Source organism: Lithobates pipiens, unplaced genomic scaffold, assembly GCF_037356315.1.
Source record: "Lithobates pipiens isolate NorthernLeopardFrog02 unplaced genomic scaffold, aLitPip1_a1.2 Scaffold_37, whole genome shotgun sequence".
In the NCBI taxonomy this organism is placed as follows: Eukaryota; Metazoa; Chordata; class Amphibia; order Anura; family Ranidae; genus Lithobates; species Lithobates pipiens.
Genome location: NW_027507825.1, coordinates 14299604 through 14325605, shown reverse-complemented (window position 1 = coordinate 14325605; position 26002 = coordinate 14299604). Strand labels below are relative to the sequence as shown.

The following is a 26002-nucleotide window of genomic DNA, read 5'->3' as shown; positions in this document are numbered from 1 at the left end:
TAGAAGTGCTGCCTATCAGTGTAACCGATCAGTGCCCATCACTGCCACCCATCAGTGCCCATTATCAGCGTACATCAATGATGGACAGACATTACCTGTTTTAACATTTTATAACAAAATAAATGTTTTTTTTTTTTTTTTTAATCCTTTTTTTTTTTTTTTCTTAGAACGGTTCCGTAGTACAGAACGGGGGCGACTTGTCAGGTCGCGGCGCGGCAAGTCGTGTCGCCCCCTGTGTGAACCGAGCCTTTTTATACTTTTTTAATAAAAAATAAAAATCACAAAGGTGATCAAATACCACCAAAAGAAAGCTCTATTTGTGGGAGAAAAAATTATAAAAATTTTATTTGGATACAGTGTAGCATGACCGCGCAATTCAAAGTGCATCAGCGCTGAAAGCTGAAAATTGGTCTGGATAGGAGGGGGGTTTAAGTGCCCAGTAAGCAAGTGGTTAAACAACCTGTAATTGACAAAAAAAAATGTTGTTTACATTTTAGCTGTCAGTGGGGGAATCCCGCTGACAGTGGAAAGAACCGAGCCTGCAAGTATCAGTTTCAGGTATCGGAGCATTTGTAGGAGTACCGTTACTCGTGCAAATGCTTAGTATGGGCACCGATACCGGTATTGGTGCAGCCCTACTCTCCAGCATTTATATGCAGCCCTTTGGTGATCTTAGGGGCTCCATTTGAGGCCCCTATATCGATGGTAACGGACAGATCTAACGCATGTGGACAACAGATCTGGGCGCTTCTTGTGCAATTGTATATTCCTTCACAGCCATCCCATATCTGAGCCAATGTCAGAGTCCTGGTCTCCTGGAAAACCCACAGTGGTCCAAAATTGACTTTTCTCTGTGATGATTGCCTTAAATAATAACATCTAAGTACCGTACATAGGCAGCGTGCTTCTATTAGGAGGCAGAATTTCAGCTGAGACCAGGAAAAGATAGATGCCTTCAAGATGTGTTTTTGATGTTCCTGAAGTTTCAGTTTGATGTCTTTATACAAGACCACATCAAGAAAAATTCAAGGCCACGCACATCAGAGGCTGCTAAAACCTAACCCCCTTATGAATGATACAATTCACCATTCAGCCTCTACACCCAAGATCCTTTGCAAAGCACAAAAATGATTGTGATTCTGATTGCTTATCATGAATCTTATTCAACTTTTTTATATATATATACATTATTAGTACCAAATTCTACAGTTTTTTAACCACTTCAACAACTTCACTTTCCCCCCTTCCTGCCCAGACCAATTTTTTTTCAACTCTCAACGCTGTCGCACCTTAAATGACAATTGCGCGGTCATGCAACACTGTATCCAAACAACATTTTTATCATTTTGTTCACACAAATGGAGCTTTCTTTTGGTGGTATTTGATCACCACTGGGTTTTTTTTGATAAACAAAAAAAAGACCAAACATTTTGAAAAAAAAAAAAAGTTTTTCTGTTTTTGTTATAACATTTTAAACAAGTAATTTTTCTCCTTAAGGCTCGGTTCACACAGGGGGCGACACGACTTGCCGCGCCGCGACCTGCCGCGACCTCAGCGGCGACTTGCAAACGACTTCTGTATAGAAGTCAATGCAAGTCGCCCCGAGGTCGCCCAAAAGTAGTACAGGAACCTTTTTTCTAAGTCGGAGCGACTCGAGTCGCTCCTCTTAGAACGGTTCCGTAGTACAGAACGGGGGCGACTTGTCAGGTCACGGCACGGCAAGTCGTGTCGCCCCCTGTGTGAACCGAGCCTTACTGATGGGCGCTGATGAGGCTGCACTGACGGGCACTGATAAGGTGGCACTGGTGAGGTGACACTGATGGGCACTGATGATGAGACACTAATATGCAGCACTGATGGGCATTGATAGGTGGCACTGATATGCAGCACTGATGGGCATTGATAGGTGGCACTGATGGGCACTCATAGGCGGCACTGATAGATGCGACACTGATGGGCACTGATAGGTGCCACTGATGGGTGGCACTGATGGGCACTGATAGATGGCTCTGATAGGCAGCACTGATGAGGAGGCACTGGCAGGCATTATTGCTGGGCACTGATTGACATCTATAATGGACACTGATTGACAACCCTGGTGTCATGGGTGAGCATACCTGGTGGGTACTCATTTCTTGTGGGCATCCCTGGTGGTCCTGGGTGGGCATACTGGGGGGGATGTTGGGCTGCGCTGATAATCAATCAAAGCAGACCTCCCCGCCAAGGGATCAGCTGATCAGCTAACCTCTACTCACGTCTCGCAGACGTGATAGAGGAAACGCCGATTCACCGCTTTCCCTGCTTACACGTGATCAATTGTTATTGGACACGGCTGATCACATGGTAAAGAGCCTCTGTCAGAGGCTCTTTACCCAGATCGGATATGTGGTGTGTCAGACTGACACACCACACCAAAGATCGCCGCACTGCGTGCCCCCCCCCCCCCCCCGGGTGCGTGCGATCGAAGGGTTATCCTGCTTCACGTCATATGACATCCAGTCAGGATAACTGAACCACTTTGCGCACTTCATATTGCTATATGGCGGGCGGGAAGTGGTTAAAGAGAACAGGAGGTACAGGAATAGAGTATATAAGTTCTATATAAGGTCTTTTTAAGTTAACTTTATATGACATTTAAGGCTCAATTCACAAAGGATAAAGATGCTCTAGTTTAGTCATGTGACTGTCATTTTGAAGTCTCATTAGACTCAGATAAAAATAACCGTCACTGAATGGAATGGCGTGGTAAGCGGGGTACCCCAAGGCTTTGTCCTGGGACCAATTCTTTTTAATTTATTCATAAATGATATAGAGGTCGGTATAAATAGCTCAGTCTTAATTTTTTTTGCGGACGACACAAAAATAAGCAGGGCAATAACTTCATATCGGGATATTGGAATTTTACAGAAAGACGTGGCAAATGAGGTTTAATGTGGAGAAATGTAAGGTAATGCACTTTGGGGGCTAAGAACAGAATGGCAAATTACTCACTGGGCAGAGAACCTCTGGGGGGAATCTAGGAAGGAGAAAGTTCTGGGGGTTCTAGTAGAAGACAGACTGAGCAATAGCATGCAATGCCAAGCTGCAGCTACCAAAGCCGCCAGAATATTAGCATGCATAAAAAAAAAGGGGATATACTCCAGGGATAAAACTATAATCCTGCCACTTTATACAACTTTGATCAGGCCAAATCTGGAGTATTCCATCCAGGTCTGGTCACCAGTCCTCAGAAGGGATGTGCTGGAGCTGGAGAAATTCCAAAGAAGGGCCACTAAATTAATAATAAGGGGACTGGAGGACCTCAATTATGAGGAATGACTACAAGCATGAAATGTGTTCCCGCGGGAGAAGAGACGCTTGAGAAGGGGACATGATTATGATTTACAAATTCCTCAATATGGATCCCAGCATATGAAAAAAACAATTCCTTCTAAGGGAGTGTAAGAGGACACGGGGCCACACAATGAGATTTGAGGAGAAGCGGTTTAAGCTTAAACTACGCAGGGGTTTTTTCACTGTCAGGGCAATAAGGATGAGGAACTTTCTTCCACAATTGGTGGCGTCAGCGGGGAGTATGGACATTTTTAAAAGACTCTTGAATGTGCACCTTAGGCCGCGTACACACGGGCGGACTGTATGGCCTACTTAGTCCGTCGAAACACATTTCAGCGGACAGTCCGCTCGTGTGTGGGCTTCAGCGGACTTTTTCAGCGTGCAGTCTGGCGTACTAAGTATTTCGGAATTTCCGTAATTCTGTCCGTCATACTTTGGTTTCAGCGGACAATCCGCTCGTGAGTAGGCTAGTTCGACGGACTAAGTATGGCGCATGCTCAGAAAGGATTTACACGGCGGAAGGGTGCTTTGCTGTGTATTGGACGTCGTATTTCTAGTCCCGTCGTACGTGCTGTACACGTCATCACGCAAGCTTTCGACGGACTGTTTGTGCATCAGTGTGTGGTCAAGTCCGTTCATTCGAAAGTATGACGGACTGTTCGTCGGATTGTATGACGGACTAAGTAGGCCATACAATCCGCCCGTGTGTACGCGGCCTTAGTGAACACAACAAAGCAATATAGACACTGACACACGTACACCTATACAGGCTGAACTGGATGGACTATTATCTTTATTTAACCTCACCTAATATGTAACTATGAATAAGTATGCTTATCCTGGCATGTTGGCTTTGTGAATTGAGTCTATTCCATGTTAAAGTGGTTATAAAGCCACATATTTACATAGTGTAAAAAACCATGAAATCAGGCTGAGACAGAAGTACAGTTAAATCACACTTGTTTAATGATAAAAGTGAAAAGAACAAACGTAGTCAAAACATAGCCAAGCCAGAAGTCAGGGATCAATGTAGAGGAACAGCAAGCAGGATCTGGAGCCAGAAGGGATGTCAGCAAAGCAAGTCTTGAACAGGATCGCAGAAGATAGTTTCTGTGATGTTGACCAAGGCGGCAGAGATCCTCTGGACTGGATGGCTTAAGTAGGTAGGACTGACGAGCAGGATATCATCAACAGCTGAGTAGCTGTGGAGAGATAGGAGCTGGCAATTAGCCAACAGCTGAGCTGCCAGGTCAGAGAAGAAAGGGCTGAGCCCAGCCCTGACACATAGGTTGAACAAAGACCAGTCCATCCAGTTCAACCAAGAAAGGGGATAAAAAAAAAAATTATACAATCCTATATACACAATCCTACCAGCAAGGACAGAGCTTAGTGAGAAAAGGAAATTGCCAACGTCCCAAATGGTAACAATAGAAAAAAAGAAAGAGCTGCATACAACAGCAGCAAAAAAGACCACCCTCAGGGACTTTGAGGCAGTTAAAGAGACAAGTACTGTAGTAAGATAAAAGGCTTACGCCAATTTATTGGTATATAAACATAAAATCAGAAAGATAAAATGCAAATACAGCAAGGTGCATAGTAAAAAATTGTATACACATACAAATGCATAAACGTGAATTACACAGTACCCACAACTGTGGGATATAGCCAGGGCAGTCTGTAAGGCAGGGCAAAAGGGGCAGCTGCCCTGGGCCCTGTCATTGTTGTGGGGCCCAAAGCAGCTGCCTCATACTTGCCAACTATCCCAGTTTAAATTCCCTTGTCCCTTGAAGTTTTAGTCCTGTGCTGTGCCCCAATATCTCAGTGTGAATTGCTGGTACTAATGCTGCTCAGCTCTGCCCTATTGTTGTGAACAGATGACTCACCTGCAGACCCTGTGTTTACATGAAAATAACCAGCATTCATATGTGACAGCATTACTAAGTAAATAGTTGCGGCTGGCAGTATTGATATGTAAATAAAGGCAGCATTCATATGTATATCATACTCCCCTGCAGTGAGGAGATGATGTGCTATAATCTCTAGCAACTAATTACCGAGCCGTAATCTGGTCTGTAACTTCTAGCAACCAGTCAGTAAGCAGTAATGATATGCTGTAACTGCTGGCAACCAATCATAATTTCTGCCTGATCTGATATAGTAAACTGATTTTAAGTCTAGCTGCTAGTTATTGTATGTCTCAAAGCAGGTGGAGAGTGAAATTGCATGGTGGGGGGGCAAGAAAATTTTTGCCCAGGGTCCAATCAATATTAAAGATGGCCCTGGAGATAGCCCAACCGACAGCCTGGTGTGAACCAGCTATGGGGGTCCCAGGTTGTAACCCGACATGTTTCAGAGTGAATCCTTCTTCAGAGGATTTTAATTTTAGGGTACATAAAAATTCTATAGGGCAACAAATAAACAATTAGTGTATAGAATGCATATATAATATAGTACATAATGTTGCAATCAAATATAGAGGTTATGGTTATGACACATATGTAGTGTGTGTGTATATATATATATATACACATACACACACACACACAATCCTATACTCATAGTTGATTCAGAGGAAGGCAAGTTTATATTAAAATACAAAAATACATTTAATGATTTTTTTTTTTAACATAACTGGATTAAATTACTTTTATATCTGCCTGGGAAAGATTAAAGCAAATATGGAGACTGTAAAGTCATAGAAAATTGTTCCAACCAGAGTTAAGAGGAAGACAATGTGATGAGCACAGGCAGAGCTCTGCAATCTGTACAATGGGGACAGTCTATAGAAGAGGGCACACTGCCACCTGCTGGGCTGTCTGAATAAAATTGCATACAGATCCTTGCAGCCTACTGTGCTCTTGAAATCAGCTATGGTCCTTAGTAGTTATCACTACAAAATAACAAATGTATTGTATCTCTAGTGGAAAGGAATGTGTAAAGGGGGGAAATAGAAAATGAGCACTATTCATACACAGGGATGTGATTTGCGTATGTTTTTACTTTATGAAAACCCAGATTTTTTTTGTGTGAATTTACAAATGTCACTTGTATGGTCTATAACGCCTATATATTTTCTCCCTCTTCATCTTCCAATCTGACCTTCTCTATCTTCTCCTTCTTTTCCCTCTTCCTCTTGTCCCCCCCCCCCCCCCCCCACCCCCTGTTTCTTGTTTCTCCCTTATGACACTGTACCCTTCTCCTGTTTTAATCTTCTGTCCTCCCTACTCTAATGCCGTGTACACACGACCAGACTTTCCGGCAGGCTAGGTCCAACGGGATCAGTCCGTCGGAAAATCCGATTGTGTGTGGGCTAATCCGATAATTTTTCATTCTAAAAATCCGACGGACCTAGAAATAAAACATGTTTCAAATCTGTCCGACTGACCCAATTCCTATCAGGAAAAACGTTCGTCTGTATGCTGGTCTGCAGGACCAAATACGACGCAAGGGAAGCTATTGGCTATTGGATATTGAACTTCCTTTTTTAGCCCCGTCTTGCGTAATCACGTTTAAAACGAATGGACTTTCGTACGGACTTAGTCTGTTTGTGTGTGGCCAAGTCCGTTAGTTTGTAAGTCCATCAGAACTCCGCTGAAAAGTCAGTCGGGGAGACCGTCGGACCTAGTCTGCCGCCTGAAAGTCCAGTCATGTGTACATAGCATCACCCTTACCTTATCGGTCTCCTTCTCTACATTTCTCCCTTTCTCTTCCTCTCATCTCTGTCTCTTCTTTCTTTTCTTTATCCTGCACTCTTCCCTCCCCTCCCTCTTTCTCATTCTCTTCCCACCTTCACCCTATCCCCTCCTTCTCCCCCTTCTCCATCTCTCCTCCTTTGCCCTTTCTCCACCTTCTCCTTTTCCCTTACTTCTTCCTCTTTCCTCCTTCTACCTCACTCTTCCATTCGCTTTCTGCCTCTCTTCCCCTTCTTCTTCTCTCCTAACTTTTCCCTCTCTCCCCATCTCACCCTCGCTTTCATCTTCCTCTGTCCCTCATACCACTTCTCTCTTTCATTCTTCCCACCCTTTCTGCCCTTTCTTCTTCTCTCCCCCCCCCCCCACCCCCTCCTTCTCCCTATCTCCAATGTTTCTCTCTCTCTCCCTTCTAACTCTCCCTTCCTTCTTCCTCTTTTCCCACTTCTCCCTTTCTCTCTCCTTCGTCCCATCCTCATTCCCCCCCCCCTTCTCCCTTTCTCCCTCTCTCCACCTTTTCCCTCTCCCTTCCTTCTTCCTCTCTCTCATTCTCCCTCTCACCATTTTCCCACCTACACCCTCTCCCCTCCTTCTCCCCTTCTCCATCTCTCCACTTTCCCCCTTCTCCCTCTCCCCCCCCTCTCTATCTCTTCCTCTCCCCCCTTATCCCTCTCTTCCTCTCTCCCACGTTTCCCTCTCTCCCCCTTCTCCCTCTTTTCCTCTCTCCCCCTTCCTCCCTCTCTTCCTCTCTCCCCCTTCACCCTCTCTCCCCCTTCTCCCTCTCTTCCTTTCTCCCCCTTCTTCCTCTCTTCCCCTTCACCCTCCTGTCCTCTCTCCCCATTCACCCTCTATTCCTCTGTCCCCCTTCTCACTCTCTTCCCCTTCTCCCTCTCTTCCTCTCTCCCCTTCTCCCTCTCTCCCCCTTCTCCCTCTCTTCCTTTCTCCCCCTTCTTCCTCTCTTCCCCTTCACCCTCCTGTCCTCTCTCCCCATTCACCCTCTATTCCTCTGTCCCCCTTATCCCTCTCTCCCCCTTCTCCCTCTCTTCCTCTCTCCCCCTTTTCTCTCTCTCCCCCTTCTCTCTCTTCCTTTCTCCCCCTTTTCCCTCTCTCCCTCTTCTCCCTCTCTTCCTCTCTCCCCCTTTTCCCTCTCTCCCCCTTCTCTCTTTCTCTCCCCTTCTCCCTCTCTTCCTCTTTCCCCCTTTTCCCTCTCTCCCCCTTCTCCCTCTCTTGCTCTTTCCCCCTTCTCCCTCCCCCCTTTTCTATCTCTTCCTCTCTCCCCCTTCTCCCTCTCTTCCTCTCTCCCCCTTCTCCCTCTCTTCCTCTCTCCCACTTTTCCCTCTCTTCCTCTCTCCCACTTTTCCCTCTCTCTCCCTTCTCCCTCCTTTCCTCTCTCCTCCTTTTCCCTCTCTCCCCCTTCTCCCTTCTCCCTCTCTTCCTCTCTCCCTCACTTCCCATTCTCTCCCCCTTCCCCTCTCCCCCTTCTCCCTGGCTTCCCATTCTCTCCCCCTTCCCCTCTCCTCCTTCTCACTCTCTCCCCTTTTTCCCTTTCTTCCTCTCTCCCCCTTCTCCCTCTATTCTTCTCTCCCCTTTTCCCTTTCTCCCCCTTCTCCCTCTCTTCCTCTCTCTCCCTCTCTTCCTCTTTCCCCCTTTTCCCTCTCTCCCCCTTCTCCCTCTCTTCCTCTCTCTCCCTCTCTTCCTCTTTCCCCCTTTTCCCTCTCTCCCCCTTTTCCCTCTCTTCCTCTCTCCCCCTTCTCCCTCTCTTCATCTCTCCCCCTTTTCCCTCTCTCCCCCTTCTCCCTCTCTTCCTCTCTCCGCATTCTCCCTCTATCTTCCTTCTCCCCCTTCCTCGTCACTTCCCATGCCTTCCATTCTGCCACCCTCATTATATTTCACTTTCTCTCCCCTCATTAGGAGTGTTTATCACCCACGGTGATGTAGGGGTTGGGACCATTGTTGGTTCGGCTGTCTTCAATATTCTCTGTATAATTGGAGTGTGTGGCGTTTTTGCTGGACAGGTAAGATGTCTGTCTGTCCTTTGTCTCATATCAGTGTTTCCATCTGTTATATTCTCTAAATACAATACATAGTTACTATTAAAAAACACAATCCCATTGAGTTTAAACAACAAGTAGGGGGAAAAAAAGAGAAAAAGTTCCTTCCTGATCCCCAAAGAAGGTCATAAATCTCACTGGATCAATATTCTATAATGTAATTTTTTTATATCTATTAGTAGTCATTTATTTTTTTGAAACCATATACAGCCCCATTTCCAAAGCTTTCTGCTGAGTAGTCTACAGCCAGATCCTTCAATAGAACTATTCCAAACTTCACAGCTCTTACTGTAAAAAATCCTTTCTGGGTGCAGAGGAAACCCCTTTTATTTCTTCAGGCACAAAAAGTGCCCCCATGTCCTTGGGGTGTCCTTAAAGTGAACAATTGTCTACTGAGTTTACAATATTGGCCCATTTATGTATACAAAACAAATAATAATAAAGTAAAAAAAAAAAGCTCTCTACATATGAGAAAGTCTTTCGGATGACCACCTCCTAGATTTTTAGAATGAGAGAGTCGTACTGATCTTCAGCTTGTCAGTGAATGTGATAATTGGTGGCTGGCCCAAGGTCTGCTTCCCTCTGTCATAGCACAGAACTTTTCTAAAGATATTTTAAAACAATACAAACTCCAGAAAAGTCCATTTATATTCCTCTGCAATATTTCATTTCATTCTCATGGCCAAAAGGTGGAATTGTAATCTCGTTTGGATTAGGCAAAAGTCATAGAATTGTCTATAAATAAATAGACAAACGTGGAGGATCTGTGGGAAAACTTTTTTGTTACAAAGTAATAAAAAAGTAACAATGTGGAAAAATAAACAAATATGATTTGTGTGTTATTTATGTAAGGCAGTCAGTCGGCTGTCCTTTGCAATATCACACAGTGATTGGGAAATTATTCTTGGTGGTCTTATCCTGTCTATCTGTGTGTGGTGGGACCACCACAATGAATTTGGGTCAGGAAAATAACACTGGGGATATTTTTCTTCTAATTCTTTTTAATGTAATATTATATTGGAAACATTATTTAAACTAAAAAATGTTGCTCTCCTTTTCTCTTTCCTTCCCCATATTCCTCCCTTTCTCCCCCCCCCCCCCGCCTACCTTTCTCTCCCCTTTTCTCCATGTTCCTGCTCTTCGCTCCTTGCCCCCCCCCCCCCTCTGTCTCTATCCCCTTTTCTCCCCTTTCCTCCTCTTTATTCCTTGCCCCCTCCTTTCTCTGTCTTTCTCCCCCTTTTCTCCATGTTCTCTCTTTGCTCTTTGCCCCCCTTTTCTCTGTCTCTTTCCCCTTTTCTCCCTTTCCCCCTCTCTTCGCTTCTTACCCCCCTTTCACTCTCCCCCTTTTCTCCATGTCCCTTCTCTACCCTCCTTGCCCCCCCTTCTCTGTCTCTCTCCCCCTTTTCTCCATGTTCCTTCTCTACCCTCCTTGCCCCCCCCCCCCCTTCTCTGTCTCTCTCTCCCTTTTCTCCATGTCCCTTCTCTACCCTCCTTGCCCCCCCTTCTCTGTCTCTCTCCCCCTTTTCTCCATGTTCCTTCTCTACCCTCCTTGCCCCCCCCTTCTCTGTCTCTCTCTCCCTTTTCTCCATGTCCCTTCTCTACCCTCCTTGCCCCCCCTTCTCTGTCTCTCTCCCCCTTTTCTCCATGTTCCTTCTCTACCCTCCTTGCCCCCCCCCCCTTCTCTGTCTCTCTCCCCCTTTTCTCCATCTTCCCTCTCTTCCCTCCTTGCCCCCCCTCTGTCTCTCTCCCCCTTTTCTCCATCTTCCCTCTCTTCCCTCCTTGGCCCCCCATCTCTCTCCCCCTTTTCTCCATGTTCCCTCTCTTCCCTCCTTGCCCCCCCCGTCTCTCTCCCCCTTTTCTCCATCTTCCCTCCTTGCCCCCCTCTGTCTTTCTCCCCCTTTTCTCCATCTTCCCTCCTTGCTCCCCCGTCTCTCTCCCCCTTTTCTCCATCTTCCCTCTCTTCCCTCCTTGCCCCCCCTTTCTCTCCCCCTTTTCTCCATGTTCCCTCTCTCCCCTCCTTGCCCCCCTCTCTATGTCTCCCTCCCCCTTTTCTCCATTTTCTCTCTTTGCTCTTTGCCCCCTCTCCCTCTGTCTCTCTCCCCTTTTCTCCCTTTTCCCCTCTCTTCGCTCCTTGCCCCCACCCCTCTCTCTCTCCCCTTTTTCTCCATGTCCCCTCTCTTCACCTCCCCCTCTCTCTGTCTCCCCCTTTTATCCTTGTTCTCTTCCCTCCTTGCCACCTCTCTCCCCTACTTTTCTCCCTACCCCCTCGCTTCACTCATTGCCCCCTCTCTCTGTTCCCCTTTTCTCCATGTTCCTTCTCTTTGCTATTTGTCCCCTTCTCTCTCCCACTCCCTCTCTCTCTTTCTGTTCCCTCCTTTCCCCTGTATTCTCTTTCCCTCACTCTCCCTTTTCTTCCCCTTTCTCCTTCTTCACCTGCCCTTTCCATCCCCTTACCCTCTCCCCTCTCTTTCCACCTCTCTCTTTTTCCCCACCCCTCACCTCTTTCCTCTGCCCCTCCCTTTTTTTTATCCCCATCCCCATGTCTTGCCCTCTCCCCCTTATTACTTGTCTCCGCCGCCCCCACCCCCCACTTCTACCCCTTCTTTTTTTCTCTTCACCCTCTCAAATCTTTCCCCCTGCCCCCTCCCACTCTACCCTCCGCTCTCCTTCTCACCCCTCTTATCTCCCCTTCTTTTTTTCTCTCTCTTCTGCCCCCCCCCCTTCCTCCCCTATTCCTTGCTCTTCACCCCCCTTTCTCCCTACTCTCCGTTCCTCTCCCTTAACCCCCCGCAGGTTGTCCGATTGACGTGGTGGTCTTTATTCCGTGACTCCATGTACTACATCCTAGCAATAATCGCGCTAATTATTGTAAGTACAACGGCATCAGCTGACATCGCACTTGTCCCTGAGCCCATGAGCCCAGCGGCCCCCCAATAACTAATTACCCCTTTTATCTTCAGCTGGGTATTCACAATGCAATCTGTGCACAGTAATGCAACATTTTGTATATATTCCCTTCCCCCTTCTTTTAAAGCGGTATTAAACCCCAAAATAAACATTTATTATATCACAGGTTACCAATTCTTGGATGTGACGGCTGCATTCGTTTTCTTTTTGCCTTTCTTTCCTGTAATTTCACCTGGTGATCCAGCCATCTGTTGTTGTTTAACAGAACAAGCTCTTCAGCAGTATGTATTAGTTACAGGGATGAGGGAAACCATTTACCCATAGGCATGCACAGAGGATATGCCGGCTGTGCCTGGGTACAGCCCAATAACCTGATTCCCCCTGCTTTCTGGCACCCTCTGCCCCCCCCTCCCCCCAGTGCTGCAAGCTTCCATCCTCTCCCGCCGGCTGCTGCGGGGGATGTTTCAGGAGGGAGAACAGGGGAAGGGGCCAGTAAATATTCCATTTACTGTCCCCTCCCCTTTCTGAATGAACACAGTGAGTGATCTGTACTGATAGTTCCTGTGTTCATTGTGCACTGAAGCATAGTAAACCAAAAAAATAAATAAAAAATTGGAAAATAAATAAATAAAAAAAAGTAATATTGTAAAAAATAATTTAATATTATTAAAAAAAAAATCATAATTATAAAATAATCATAAAAAAATAATAATAATACTGTAAAAAGGAATTTAAAAAAATATAAAAATAAAAAACTACTGGCACCATCCACTGCCCCACTAACACCAATCCCTGCTCTACTGTCGCTCCTGTATTCATTCTGCACTGAAGCATAGTAAACTATGGGGCTCCTAAAAAAAAAAAAATAAGTAAAATATATAATAAAAAAAGTTATATTGTAAAAAATAATGTAAAATTATAAAAAAAAAAAAAATTATATATAATATATATATATATATATATATATATATATATATATATATATATATATATAAAAGAATACTGTAAATAAAAAAAGAGTACTGTATATATATATATATATATATATATATATATATATATATATATATATATATATATATATATATATACATATATATATATATATAGATATAATTTTTTTTTTTTTTATAATTTTACATTATTTTTTACAATATAACTTTTTATTATATATTTTACTTATTTTTTTTTTTTTAGGAGCCCCATAGTTTACTATGCTTCAGTTTTCAGCTTCAGCTTTATATATATATATATATAAAAGAATACTGTAAATAAAAAAAGAGTACTGTATATATATATATATATAAAGAATATTGTAAAAAAATATATAATAATAAAGAAAAATATAAAAAATAAAAAACTACTGACACCATGCACTGTCCATTGCTCTGTTGATATGCACACATGTGTGTTTGTGCTCTGGGGTGCACAGTCTAATGCAGTAGGATGCACACACCATGGCATTTACCACTGAGAGGGGTGCTTACAATGATCTGCTTTTATTTATTCATATAAAACCTTCCAAATGAAAAAAAAACTGTTTGCTGTAACTGCTTATAAAGTGTAAGCTGGAATTTGGCTTCAATTTGTTAGTGTATCTAAATCTGCTAGCCCATTTAACACGCCCCTCCCCCCCAGACTGACAATGCTGCTGTCCAAAGGTGCCCCCTGTGCTCCTTCATCCAGAGTGGTGGTGCTCCAATTTAGGGTGTGCGTTACCGGCCAGATCACCAGGTGAAAAAAGAGGGGGAAAAAAGCCTTAAAAAAAAATAATAATAATGCAGCCACCACATCTAATGATTGGTAAACTGCAATATATTACATTTTTGGTTTAATACCACTTTAATATCCAGCATGCTGGAAAATAATCTGCCCCCCCCCCCCTCCAGTTCTGCTGAGAATGACACTACGGGGTAGAGGGCCGTCCCCAATAATCTTCCTGAGAGATGATATAATGTGACAGTCTGCTGTATTACATACATTGTATTCAGTTATTCTCATACGTTCCAGGAACATGTCTCTCACGCGGCGCGCTCTGCGCTCCATCCTTCGTATGATTTCTCCCACGGCAGATTTTCATGAATAAATAAAACCTGTTACCTACGCAAACCAGAATTATTTTATGTACAATAAGCCAAAGCGACATGCAAGAAAACGCAGCGCTCTATCCCTCTCACCCCAACCGGGGATGAGTCACAGCGAGCATCAAAGAGGAGCTCCGCCACACCCGTCACCAAACGCACAACCTGAGCAAGAAGCCACAGATGGAAGCTGCCATTCATTGTGTGAATAGTAATTCCCCAGAAAAGAACGTTAAAGTGGTGTTCCGACCGACCGTTTTTTTTTTTTAAAGTCAGCAGCTACAAACACTGTAGTTGCTGACTTTTAATAAGGACACTTACCGGTCCAGCGAGCCCGCGATGTCGGGTGCCCGAGGCCGATCCGTCCATTGGATTGGCTGCCGACGCTTCCATCTTAACGAAGGGAAACAGGCAGTGGAGCCTTATGGCTTCACTGCCCGTTTTCTACTGCGCATGAGCGAGTCGCGCAGCTCTTTGTGAATGGCCCCGTTGTTTCCTGGGACACGCACTTCCTAGAAGGCAACGGAACCGCTCACCGAAAAGGAGGAAGCGCCGTGGAAGAGGAAGAGGCAGATTAGGAAGACTGCCTAGCAACAGCGGTTTCAGGTAAGTTAAACATTTTTTTTTTTTTTTTTAAGAATATTTATGCAATTTTTTATTGTAGGGTAGGCCTCCACTTTAAAGCGGGAGTCCGCCGGGACTCCGCGTTTTTTTTTTTTTTTATAAGCCAGCAGCTACAAATACTGCAGCTGCTGACTTTTAAAATAGTGACACTTACCTGTCCAGCGCGCCCGCGATGTCGGCACCCGAAGCCGATCTCTCGATCGTTTCTCGGGTGCTGCCGCCGCCATCTTGGGTATGGGAATCAGGAAATGGAGCCTTTCGGCTTCATTTCCCGGTTCCCTACTGCGCATGCGCGAGCCGCGCTGCGCAGTAAGGACGGTCCCCGCTGCCTCTGGGATCTGTGTGTTTTCCCAGCAGGCAGCGGGGCACTTGCGGAAAGGGGCGGGCACTTGCGGAAAGGGGCGTAGTCTACGCCCCTTTCCGCAGAGAGCTATCCCGGAAGTGGGTGCAGTTACCTGGATTATCCAGGTAACTGCACCCCCCTCCCCCCTGAAAGGTGCCAATTGTGGCGCCGGAGGGGGGGAGGATTCCGATGAGCGGAAGGTCCATTTTAGGGTGGACCTCCGCTTTAAGGCTTTAATACATTGTATTTAGAGTACAGTCATCCCTTGGATTAAGAGCATAATCCGTTCCAGGAGCATGCTTGTAATCCAAAGCACTCGCATATCAAAGCGAGTTTTCCCCATAGGAATCAATGGAAACTCAGATGATATGTTTCAGTGTCACTGCTAGTGTAAGCAGTACCGCATGTGGCTAGAGATGAGGTGGGGGGAGGGGGGGGGCGCCGGAGACACCTGGAAACACTCAGAGAAGCTCAGAGTCACTCATAGAGTCCGAGTGTCACCGGCGCCCCCCCCAGCACCTCTGGCCAGATGCGATACTGCACACCCCAGAGGCTTGAATCCTGTTCGTCTTGCAAGACAACACTTGCAAACCGAGTCAGGATTTATATATATATAAAAAAAAAAAAATCAGCTCGTATTGCAAAACGCTCGTAAACTGCCTTACTCGCAATCCGAGGTTTTACTATATTTTTGTCTCCACCAGAAAATATACCACAATTTGGCCACTAGATGGAGCTGACCATCATAAGAAATCATAGTATTAGAGAAAATAAGGGGAAAACCTTTACAAATGCAGCCAATGTGCAGCCTTTACAAATGCTTGTGACATTCCCCCCCCCCCCCCCCCATAAATTTTTTATAAATAGACCCCTTAAAGTCATTTATAGATCAGATCATATTATCTGCTTCTGTGAAGAATCTTTCGATCAGATTGTTGCAAGTATTGGCAATGTTTGCATATATGGAGGTGGCATTGTGCCATCACAGTACATCACATCACAAGGTATTCTCCCAGGCATGAGCCGGTGGTTTGAGTTTGCAGGAAGGGGCCTATTTATAAAACATTTGGCGCTTAGGCTGCACAAAGTATCCTTGTATTTTCTGCAATAATAGGATTTCCTATGATTGTCAGCTCCATCTAGTGGCCGAAATGCTGTATTTATTTTCTTATCTAATTTTTTTTTTTTTTTATCTAAAATATCTCAATCAACCATAGGCCAGTTGTTGGGTTTGCAGGAGGAGGGTCTGGTTACAAAACATTCATTGGATGCATTGGTGTGTGCAGCCTATTGCACAGAGCACAAACACACATGCGTGTGTATCAGCAGAGCAGTGGACGGAGTCAGTAGAGCACAGATTGGTGTCAGTAGGGCAGTGGATGGTGGAGTTTTTTATTTTTATTCTATTTTTATTCTATTTTACAATCTTATTTTCCAAAAAAAAAAAAAATGTTACTTTTTTTAACGATTTTTTTTAGGAGCCCCATTATGTGGTTTTGGTAAAATATCAAGGGTCTAAACAGACCCCTGATGTCTTACTTTTTGGACCAAGAATGAAACTGAAGACAGATTCCCCAGTCCCTTTCTCTGCAGCCTGCAGTTTACTATGCTTCCGTTAAAAATGAAGACAAGAGCAATCGGTACAGATCACTCACTGTGTTCATTCAGAAAAGGGAGGGCCGGTTAATTAAATCGTTACCAGCCACTTCCCAGCTCCTGAGAGGAGGGAAGCTGGCAGCACTGCAAGAGGAAAACAAGAAGCAGGGAGAATCGGCAGCGCACAGGGTGATTAGGGTGTGCCCAGGCACAGCTGACACACCCTGTGTGCACACCTTCGATTGGATAAATGTTACAAGTATTGGCCCAGGATGCAAGAGGTTTCTCTATAGGTCTCTAATACTATGACTGGTGATCATCAGCTCCATCTTGTGGCCAACATACTGTATTTTTTTTAAATACCTTAATTAACCATAAGCCAGTGGTTGGGTTTGCGGGAGGGGCTGTGGTCATAAAACCTTTATTGGATGAATGTCACAAGTATTTACAAAGGATGCAAGAGGTTTCTCTATATGTCTCTAATTCCTATGACTTCCTGTGTTTATCAGCTCCATCTAGTGGCCAATATACAATATTTTTTATTTTATTTTTAAATACCCCAACCATAGGCTAGTGGTTGGGTTTGCAGGAGGGACTGAGGTTATAAAACATTCATTGGATAAATGTCACAAGTATTCAGAAAGGATGCAAGAGGTTTCTATATATGTCTCTAATTCCTATGACTTCCTGTGATCATCAGCGCCACCTGGTGGCCAATATACAGTATTTTTTTTATAAATACCTCAATCAACCATAAGCCAGTGGTTGGGTTTGCAGGAGAGGCTGGTGAGAGTGTAAGAGGTAGGGGCTGTGACATTTCAGTAACAGAAGTGGGGGGGGGGAGGGTGGTGTAACTTCATGAGCCTGTTTACCAAAGTTGCAAAGGGGTCTATAAGTAATGTTGTGGTGGAATGGAGAAGATTTGAAGGTTGGGTAAAGGGACAGGTGGAGGGGGCCTTTTGGGACAAGAGTAAGATGGTATAGAGGGGTAAGGGTGGGGTGAGGGAGAGGGGAAGGATCAGCGTCCTGTACACCCATGTCCCTGGGGCCCCTAGGGCCAAACCCCCCCCCCCATGTCTGGACAGGTTCTCTTTATAATAATTGTATTACATACAGCAGGGAATAAGACCTTGACTACCTGTACTAATGTTTGCCCTGTCTTCATTTTCTCTTGCAGTTTATTTATGATGAAGTTATAGTCTGGTAAGTCTCCTATATTAGAGGTCGTCAGTACATTGATACCCCCGGGGGATGGAGGTTCTTATGCATTCTCTGAATTAAGGTTAAAAAAAACTTTTAATGTGCAGCTTCCCCCACCCCCACCCCAAACACTTACCTAAGCCTGAGCTATACCAGCTTCAACTCTTCTGGGAAGGCTGTCCTCAAGGTTTAGGAGATGTGTCTATGGGAATGTATGACCATTCTTCCAGAAGCCCATTTGTGAGGTCCGGCACTGATGTCGGGTGAGAAGGCCTGGCTCACAGTCACAACTCATCCCAAAGGTGTTCTATGGGGGTTGAGGTCAGGATTCTGTGCAGGCCAGTCACATTCCTCCACCCCCAAAGTTGCTCATCCAGTGCACAAAGCAAGGTCCATAAAGACATGAACGAGTTTGGGGTGGAGGAACTTGACTGGCCTGCACAGGGTCCTGACCTCACTCCGATAGAACACCTTTGGGATGAATTAGAGTGGAGACTGCGAGCCAGGCTTTCTCATCCAACATCAGTGCCTGATCCAGGGGCGGGCTGGGCCAGGGGGCAGGGTGGAAATTTCCCCCCAGGCCGGCGCCTACATTATCTTTAAAATGGCCGCTGCTCCAGGTGGATGGGGGAATGCTCCGACAGTGGACCAGTGGGCGAACAACCAGGGTTGCTTTCCCGACACCGGAATTTGATAGCACTGGTCTCTGTCTCCATGGCAACAGCGCATTAGGACCTAGCGCTGTCTACTTGGCGCATTATCTCTGCAGTCTCTAATCATCTCCTGTATTATGTCTGCAGTCTCTGATCATCTCCTGTACTATGTCTGCAGTCTCTGATCATCTCCTGTACGGTGTCTGCAGTCTCTGATCATCTCCTGTACGGTGTCTGCAGTCTCTGATCATCTCCTGTACGGTGTCTGCAGTCTCTGATCATCTCCTTACGGTGTCTGCAGTCTCTGATCATCTCCTGTACTGTGTCTGCAGTCTCTGATCATCTCCTGTACTGTGTCTGCAGTCTCTGATCATCTCCTGTACTGTGTCTGCAGTCTCTGATCATCTCCTGTACTGTGTCTGCAGTCTCTGATCATCTCCTGTACTGTGTCTGCAGTCTCTGATCATCTCCTGTACTGTGTCTGCAGTCTCTGATCATCTCCTGTAGTATGTCTGCAGTCTCTGATCATCTCCTGTAGTATGTCTGCAGTCTCTGATCAACTCCTGTACTATGTCTGCAGTCTCTGATCATCTCCTGTACTGTGTCTGCAGTCTCTGATCATCTCCTGTACTGTGTCTGCAGTCTCTGATCATCTCCTGTACTGTGTCTGCAGTCTCTGATCATCTCCTGTACTGTGTCTGCAGTCTCTGATCATCTCCTGTAGTATGTCTGCAGTCTCTGATCATCTCCTGTAGTATGTCTGCAGTCTCTGATCATCTCCTGTAGTATGTCTGCAGTCTCTGATCAACTCCTGTACTATGTCTGCAGTCTCTGATCAACTCCTGTACTATGTCTGCAGTCTCTGACCATCTCCTGTACTGTGTCTGCAGTCTCTGATCATCTCCTGTAGTATGTCTGCAGTCTCTGATCATCTCCTGTAGTATGTCTGCAGTCTCTGATCATCTCCTGTAGTATGTCTGCAGTCTCTGATCATCTCCTGTAGTATGTCTGCAGTCTCTGATCACCTCCTGTACTATGTCTGCAGTCTCTGATCAACTCCTGTATCATATCTGCAGTCTCTGACCATCTCCTGTAGTATATATATATATTTTTTTGGTGGGGGGGGGGGGGGGGCTGGAACTAAGTTGTCTGCTGTGATTAGGCTTTGCTGCATGCATGGAGTGTTGTGTTTTTTTTAAGAACATATAAAATAAGAAAATTAAGTTCTCCTGACTGCTTGAATTTTTTTTTAAGAAAACCGCGCACAGTAACCATGATGCATCGCGGAATTGAATCGTTGACATGATAATCGTAATCAAATCGAATCGTGAGGCCAGTGAAGATTCGCACCTCTAATAGCATAGCCATCATGACAATTTTAAATTTTGGCAGTGGCTGCTTTTGTTTTTTTTTCTATCACACTCTCCCCACCAGCGGACTTATCTAACACCCTCCCCCCACCAGTGGACTTATCTAACACCCTCCCCCCACCAGCGGACTTATCTAACACCCTCCCCCCACCAGCGGACTTATCAAACACCCTCCCCCCACCAGCGGACTTATCTAACACCCTCCCCCCCTCCAGCGGACTTATCTAACACCCTCCCCCCACCAGCGGACTTATCTAACACCCTCCCCCCACCAGCGGACTTATCTAACACCCTCCCCCCCTCCAGCGGACTTATCTAACACCCTCCCCCCCACCAGCAGACTTATCTAACCCCCCCACCAGTGGACTAGCCCAACCAATCCCCCCCCTCCGGCACGCACGGCCAGCAGCACAGACACACACAGCCACCTCCTAGACCCCCCGGTCAGTGGTGCGGACTGATCTGGGAGGACACCCGCCCGCTGCATGCCTGCCACTTACCCCATCTTAGTGGTGGGTCAGGCAGCAGGTGAATTGCAGCACGATACATATAGGGGGTGGAGAGGAGAGAGGGGGCGGCGCCCTGGTGCCCCTAATGGGCCTGCATTGCATTTTGCTTCTTCTGCTTTGAATGGAGCCCTCAGTGAGCTGATTCGGTGGTTCAATGGGCCACTTGACTGGACTTGCCCCCCTGGTCTAAGCCTGCCAGCCCTCCCCTGGCCTGACCTCACAAATGTGCTTCTGGAAGAATGGTCAAACATTCCCATAGACACCCTCCTAAACCTTGTGGACGGCCTTCCCAGAAGAGTTGAAGCTGTTATAGCTGCAAAGGGCGGGGCCAACTCAATATTGAACCCTACGGACTAAGACTGGGGTACCATTAAAGTTCATGTGTGTGTGTAAAGGGAGGTGTCCCAATACTTTTGGTAATATAGTGTTTATAAAGTGTAAATACATAAATTCTTCAGATTTCTCTTCCCTCTTGTACAAACACTGGCTACACATTAGGGGGCAGTGTATTACTATGAATACTATGGTATATATCAGGGATATGCAATTAGTGGACCTCCAGCTGTTGCAGAACTACAAGTCCCATGAGGAAAAGCAAGACTCTGACAACCACAAGCATGACACCCAGAGGCAGAGGCATGATGGGACTTGTAGTTTTGCAACAGCTGGAGGTCCGCTAATTACATATCCCTGGTATATATGATGGAGGCAGATGGCCATTGATCAGTGATAGATGTATTAAGTCATGCCTCCAGTGCTAGTTAAGCCCCAACTTTGACCATTCAGCTCCCACCCCTGCTCTAAGCCCCTCCCCCTTTCCCTGCAGAGTAATGAGCACCCCTGTATGAGCTGTCATTCCTGTCCGTAGGTGGGAGGAGCCACTTTTTTATACAGGACTTAGTGTCGGATTATTATAACAGTACCATTGCTGACAGGTATATTTTCGGGGATGATGTGCTAGACATATAGTCATATATAGTGTGTATATACAGTATGTGTATACAGTATATTATAATTGCTATGCAGAGATTGCTGTTCCCAGTAAATATTAATGATGTTTATTTTCTGATTTGCAGGTGGGAGAGTCTTATCCTCATTATTATGTACCTCCTCTACATTCTTATAATGAAGTAAGTTCTTTTATTTAAATTAGAATTCCAGCCTAACCATAACTAGTCTTAATAATGCCCCCCCCCCCCCTTTCCTGCTACAGTGCTTTGCAAAAGTACTCACCCCCCCCCCCCCCCCCCCCCTGGCATTTTTATGTTTTGTTGCCTCACAACCTGGAATTAACATGGATTGTTTGAGCATTTGCATCATTTAATTTACAGAACATGCCCAAAACTTTGAAGATGTTTTTTCCTTTTTTTTTTTTTTATTGTGATGCAAACAGCAAATAGGACAAAAAGTCAATGTGCATAACTATTCACCCCCCTAAAGTCAATACTTTGTAGAGACCACCTTTTGCGGCTATCACATCTCCAAGTCTCTTTGGATAAGTCTCGATGAATCTTGCCACATCTTACCACTGGGATTTTTGCCCATTCCTCCTCCTTGCAAAACTGCTCCAGCTCCTTCAAGTTGGGTGGTTTGCGCTTGTGAACAGCAATGTTCAAGTCTGACCACAGATTTTCTATTGGATTGAGGTCTGGGCTTTGACTAGGCCATTCCAACACATTTACATGTTTCCCCTTAAACCACTCAAGGGTTGCTTTAGCAGTGTGTTTGGGGTCATTGTCCTGCTGGAAGGTGAACCTCCGTCCTATCATCAAATCACACACAGAGTGGTACAGGTTTTGCTCAAGAATATCCCTGTATTTAGCACCATCCATCTGTCCCTCAACTCAGACCAGTTTCCCAGTCCTGACTGCTGAAAAACATCCCCACAGCATGATGCTGCCACCACCATGTTTCACAGTGGGGATGGTGTTCTTTGGGTGATGTGATGTGTTGGGTTTGCGCCAGACATAGCGTTTTCTTTGATGGCCAAAAAGTTCAATTTTAGTCTCATCAGACCAGAGCACCTTCCTCCATACATTTTGGGATTCTCCCACATGCCTTTTCGCAAACTCAAAACGTGACATTTTGTTTTTTGCTGAAGGTAATGTCTTTCTTCTGGCCACTCTGCCATAAAGCCCAACTCTATGGAGCGTATGGCTTATTGTCTTCCTATGTACAGATACTCCAGTCTCTGCTGTGGAACTCTGCAGCTCCTCCAGGGTTACCTTTGGTCTCTGTGCTGCCTCTCTGATTAATGCCCTCCTTGCCCGCTCCGTGAGTTGTGTGCGGCCGTCTCTTGGCAGGTTTGCTGTTGTGCCATGTTCTTTCCATTTGGTTATGATAGATTTGATGGTGCTCCTAGGGATCATTAAAGATTTGGATATTTTATAACCTAACCCTGACTTGTACTTCTCATCAACATTGTCCCTTACTTGTTTGGAGAGTTCCTTGGTCTTCATGGCAGTGTTTGGTTAGTGGTGCCTCTTGCTTCGGTGTTGCTGCCTCTGGGGCCTTTCAAAAAGGTGTGTATATGTAATGGAAGATCATGTGACACTTAGATTTCACACGGGTGGACATAATTTCACCAATTATGTGACTTCTGAAGGTAATTGGTTGCACCAGAGCTTTTTATGGGCTTCATAACAAAGGGGGTGAATACATACGCACATGCCAATTTTCAGTTTTTCATTTCTGAAAAATAGTTTTATGTATATATTTTTCTAATTTTACTTCACCAACTTAGACTATTGTGTTCCGATCCATCACATATAATTCAGATTAAAAAAAATTTGAACTAAAGGCTGTAATGTAACAAAATAGGTAAAAAGCCAAGGGGGGGTGAATACTTTTACAAGGCACTGTACCTATCCTGCCTACCCTATGTAGAAAAGATCTGTATACTTACCTTTATTCAGCCTGCTTTGGCTCAGTCATGTGATCATGCAGCTCCGCCACCCCTGTGTCAGTGAGCGGTTGGTTGTAGTGGAGAGGAGGGAACATCCATAATGGCGGGGCTACGGGGAGACTTTGGGTGGCATCACCACGGAATTTCCAGCCGTTGTAGAGCGCTCCCTTACACGGGGGAGCCGGAGCTGTGGAATCATGTGACCCGGAATTGAAAAAAGGGCTGAAAAAAAAGGTAAGTACACAGATCTCTCTACATAGGGTAGACAGCGTAGGTAGCAAGAGGGAGGAAGAGACATTTTTGAGAATAGTTATGGTTAATCTGGAATTCCACATTAATGTTTGTTACTTTGGAAAAGTCATGGGTTGATCCAACTCAAACTGACATTGGTATTGCTTGGTAGATGATGGAGAGATAAACCCTCTGATGGTTTCTTCTGTCTCTCAAAATTGTTGACACCCCGGGTCTGTACATCTGCTGTGCCCATTATGAGGGATTCCAATCATCCCTGTCCTGAGTTCCCAGGTCTGTAGACCTTCTGTGGCCATTATGATGATTTCCTACCATCCCTGTGCTGAGTTCCCGGGTCTGTACACCCATTGTGCCCATTATGAGAGGTTCCCACCATCCCTATGCTGAGTTCCCGGGTCTGTACACCCGCTGTGCCCATTATGAGAGGTTCCCACCATCCCTATGCTGAGTTCCCGGGTCTGTACACCCATTGTGCCCATTATGAGAGGTTCCCACCATCCCTATGCTGAGTTCCCGGGTCTGTACATCTGCTGTGCCCATTATGAGGGGTTCCCACCATCCCTGTGCTGAGTTCCTGGGTCTGGGGGACGTGTGACCCCCAATCTGTCTAAAACATCAAAATATACATTTTGGTTGGAGTTTGGATCTCATTCTATCATCTATTTCATGAATATCCGTCACTGAGAATTTTTCTTCTATATAAAGTAACTCTTCTATGGGAATTGTTCTTGGGTTGGGGTTAGGGGGGTAGTGGGGTTGGAGGGGGAGGGGAGAAGATGACATCAGTGTGAAGTGAGGGATACATCTCATTTCAGCTTAAAAACCATAACCGCCGATTATGTCATAACGGAGCGTAAGAGGCTTCTCAGGGTTTAATTCTGTGCGTGGCTAAATCAGCCACCCTTCATGTGCCGCAGAGCCGGAGAACCTTCCAGGACACAGGCCAAGCCGGATTATACGGAGTACATTCTGGAAAAAAAACAACTATCTTTAGAACTTTCCATCATTTCCACTTCTTTGTTCTATTATAAGATAATTCCACAATACTTACATCACATATGGGGGGGGGGGGGGGGGTGAATGTGACTTTCACCAAACATTCACATATAACACACAACAGGGAATGTTTGGTGAATATCAAATTTGCTGCTTCATAAATATGTTATTTAAAGTGGAAGTGAACCCCAAATCTCCCCCTAAGCAATCGCACTAAGACCCCTTTCACACACAAAAAAAAAAAAGCTCACGAAAACCTATTTCCATTAAAATCAATGAATGCTTTCACACTGGGGCAGTGCGCTGGCAGGGCAGTGAAAAAACGCCCCTCTCCATTAAAATGAATGGAAAGCTCTTCAAACGAGCTCAGTGTTTTACTGATAGTTTAGAAGCACCCCAGTGTGAAAGGGGCCTAATGCCACATACACACGATCGAAATTTCGGCCAGCAAATGAGAGCTTTTAATCGGAAAATACGACCGTGTGTATGCTCCATTGGAATTTAGCTGGCCAAATTCCCCCCCAGCAAAAATTTGAGAGCATGTTCTCAATTTTTACGACGGAAAATCTGAACGCAAAAACCCACGCATGCTCAGATTCAACTATGAGATGGAAGCTATTGGCTACTGGCTATTGAACTTCCTTTTTTTAGTCCCATCGTACGCATTGTACATCACCGCGTTCTTGGCGGTTGGAATTTGGTGTGACCGTGTGTACGCAAGACAGCTTGAGGGAAATCCCATCGGAATTCCGTCAGGAAAACCATCAGAGCTTTTTCCGACCAAAATTCCGATCGTGTGTACATAAATCTTTCTCAAAAGTCAAAAAGAACATAAATCCACGTTGTGTACACCAAAAACCTTTGCAAACTCAGATATCACCTTGTAAAAGTAGCAGTGACATCATTCTTGTGCTGTACACAGCCTGTCCAGAGAGCAGAGCCTTGGGTGGGGCCAGTAGGCTCCACCCACTAAGAAAACGACAGGAGGGGGCGGAGACGAGACCAGTCACTCTGCACAAGGAGAGAGAGCAGAGCTGTGGGAGGGGCCCAGTAGGCTCCACCCACTAAGAAAACGACAGGATGGGGGGCGGAGACGAGAACAGTCACTCTGCACAAGGAGAGAGAGCGGAGCTGTGGGAGGGGCCCAGTAGGCTCCACCCACTAAGAAAACGACAGGATGGGGGGCGGAGACGAGACCAGTCACTCTGCACAAGGAGAGAGAGCAGAGCTGTGGGAGGGGCCCAGTAGGCTCCACCCACTAAGAAAACGTCAGGAGGGGGGCGGAGACGGGACCAGTCACTCTGCACAAGGAGAGAGAGCAGAGCTGTGGAAGGGGCCCAGTAGGCTCCACCCACTAAGAAAACGACAGGAGGGGGGCGGAGACGGGACCAGTCACTCTGCACAAGGAGAGAGAGCAGAGCTGTGGGAGGGGCCCAGTAGGTTCCACCCACTAAGAAAACGACAGGATGGGGGGCGGAGACGGGACCAGTCAC

At 45.7% G+C, this 26002-nt stretch overlaps 1 protein-coding gene across 2 annotated transcripts in view; it reads left to right on the top strand.

Annotated features, from left to right (window-relative positions):
- Window positions 1-26002, top strand: part of SLC24A4 (solute carrier family 24 member 4) — a 256563-nt gene that overhangs the window by 193467 nt on the left and 37094 nt on the right. For both annotated transcript variants that reach the window (XM_077466747.1, XM_077466746.1), the window contains exons 6-9: window positions 8934-9037; window positions 11867-11941; window positions 17802-17827; window positions 21433-21486. In XM_077466747.1, coding sequence (XP_077322873.1) covers window positions 8934-9037; window positions 11867-11941; window positions 17802-17827; window positions 21433-21486 — 259 coding nt within the window. The remainder of the gene's footprint in view (window positions 1-8933; window positions 9038-11866; window positions 11942-17801; window positions 17828-21432; window positions 21487-26002) is intronic.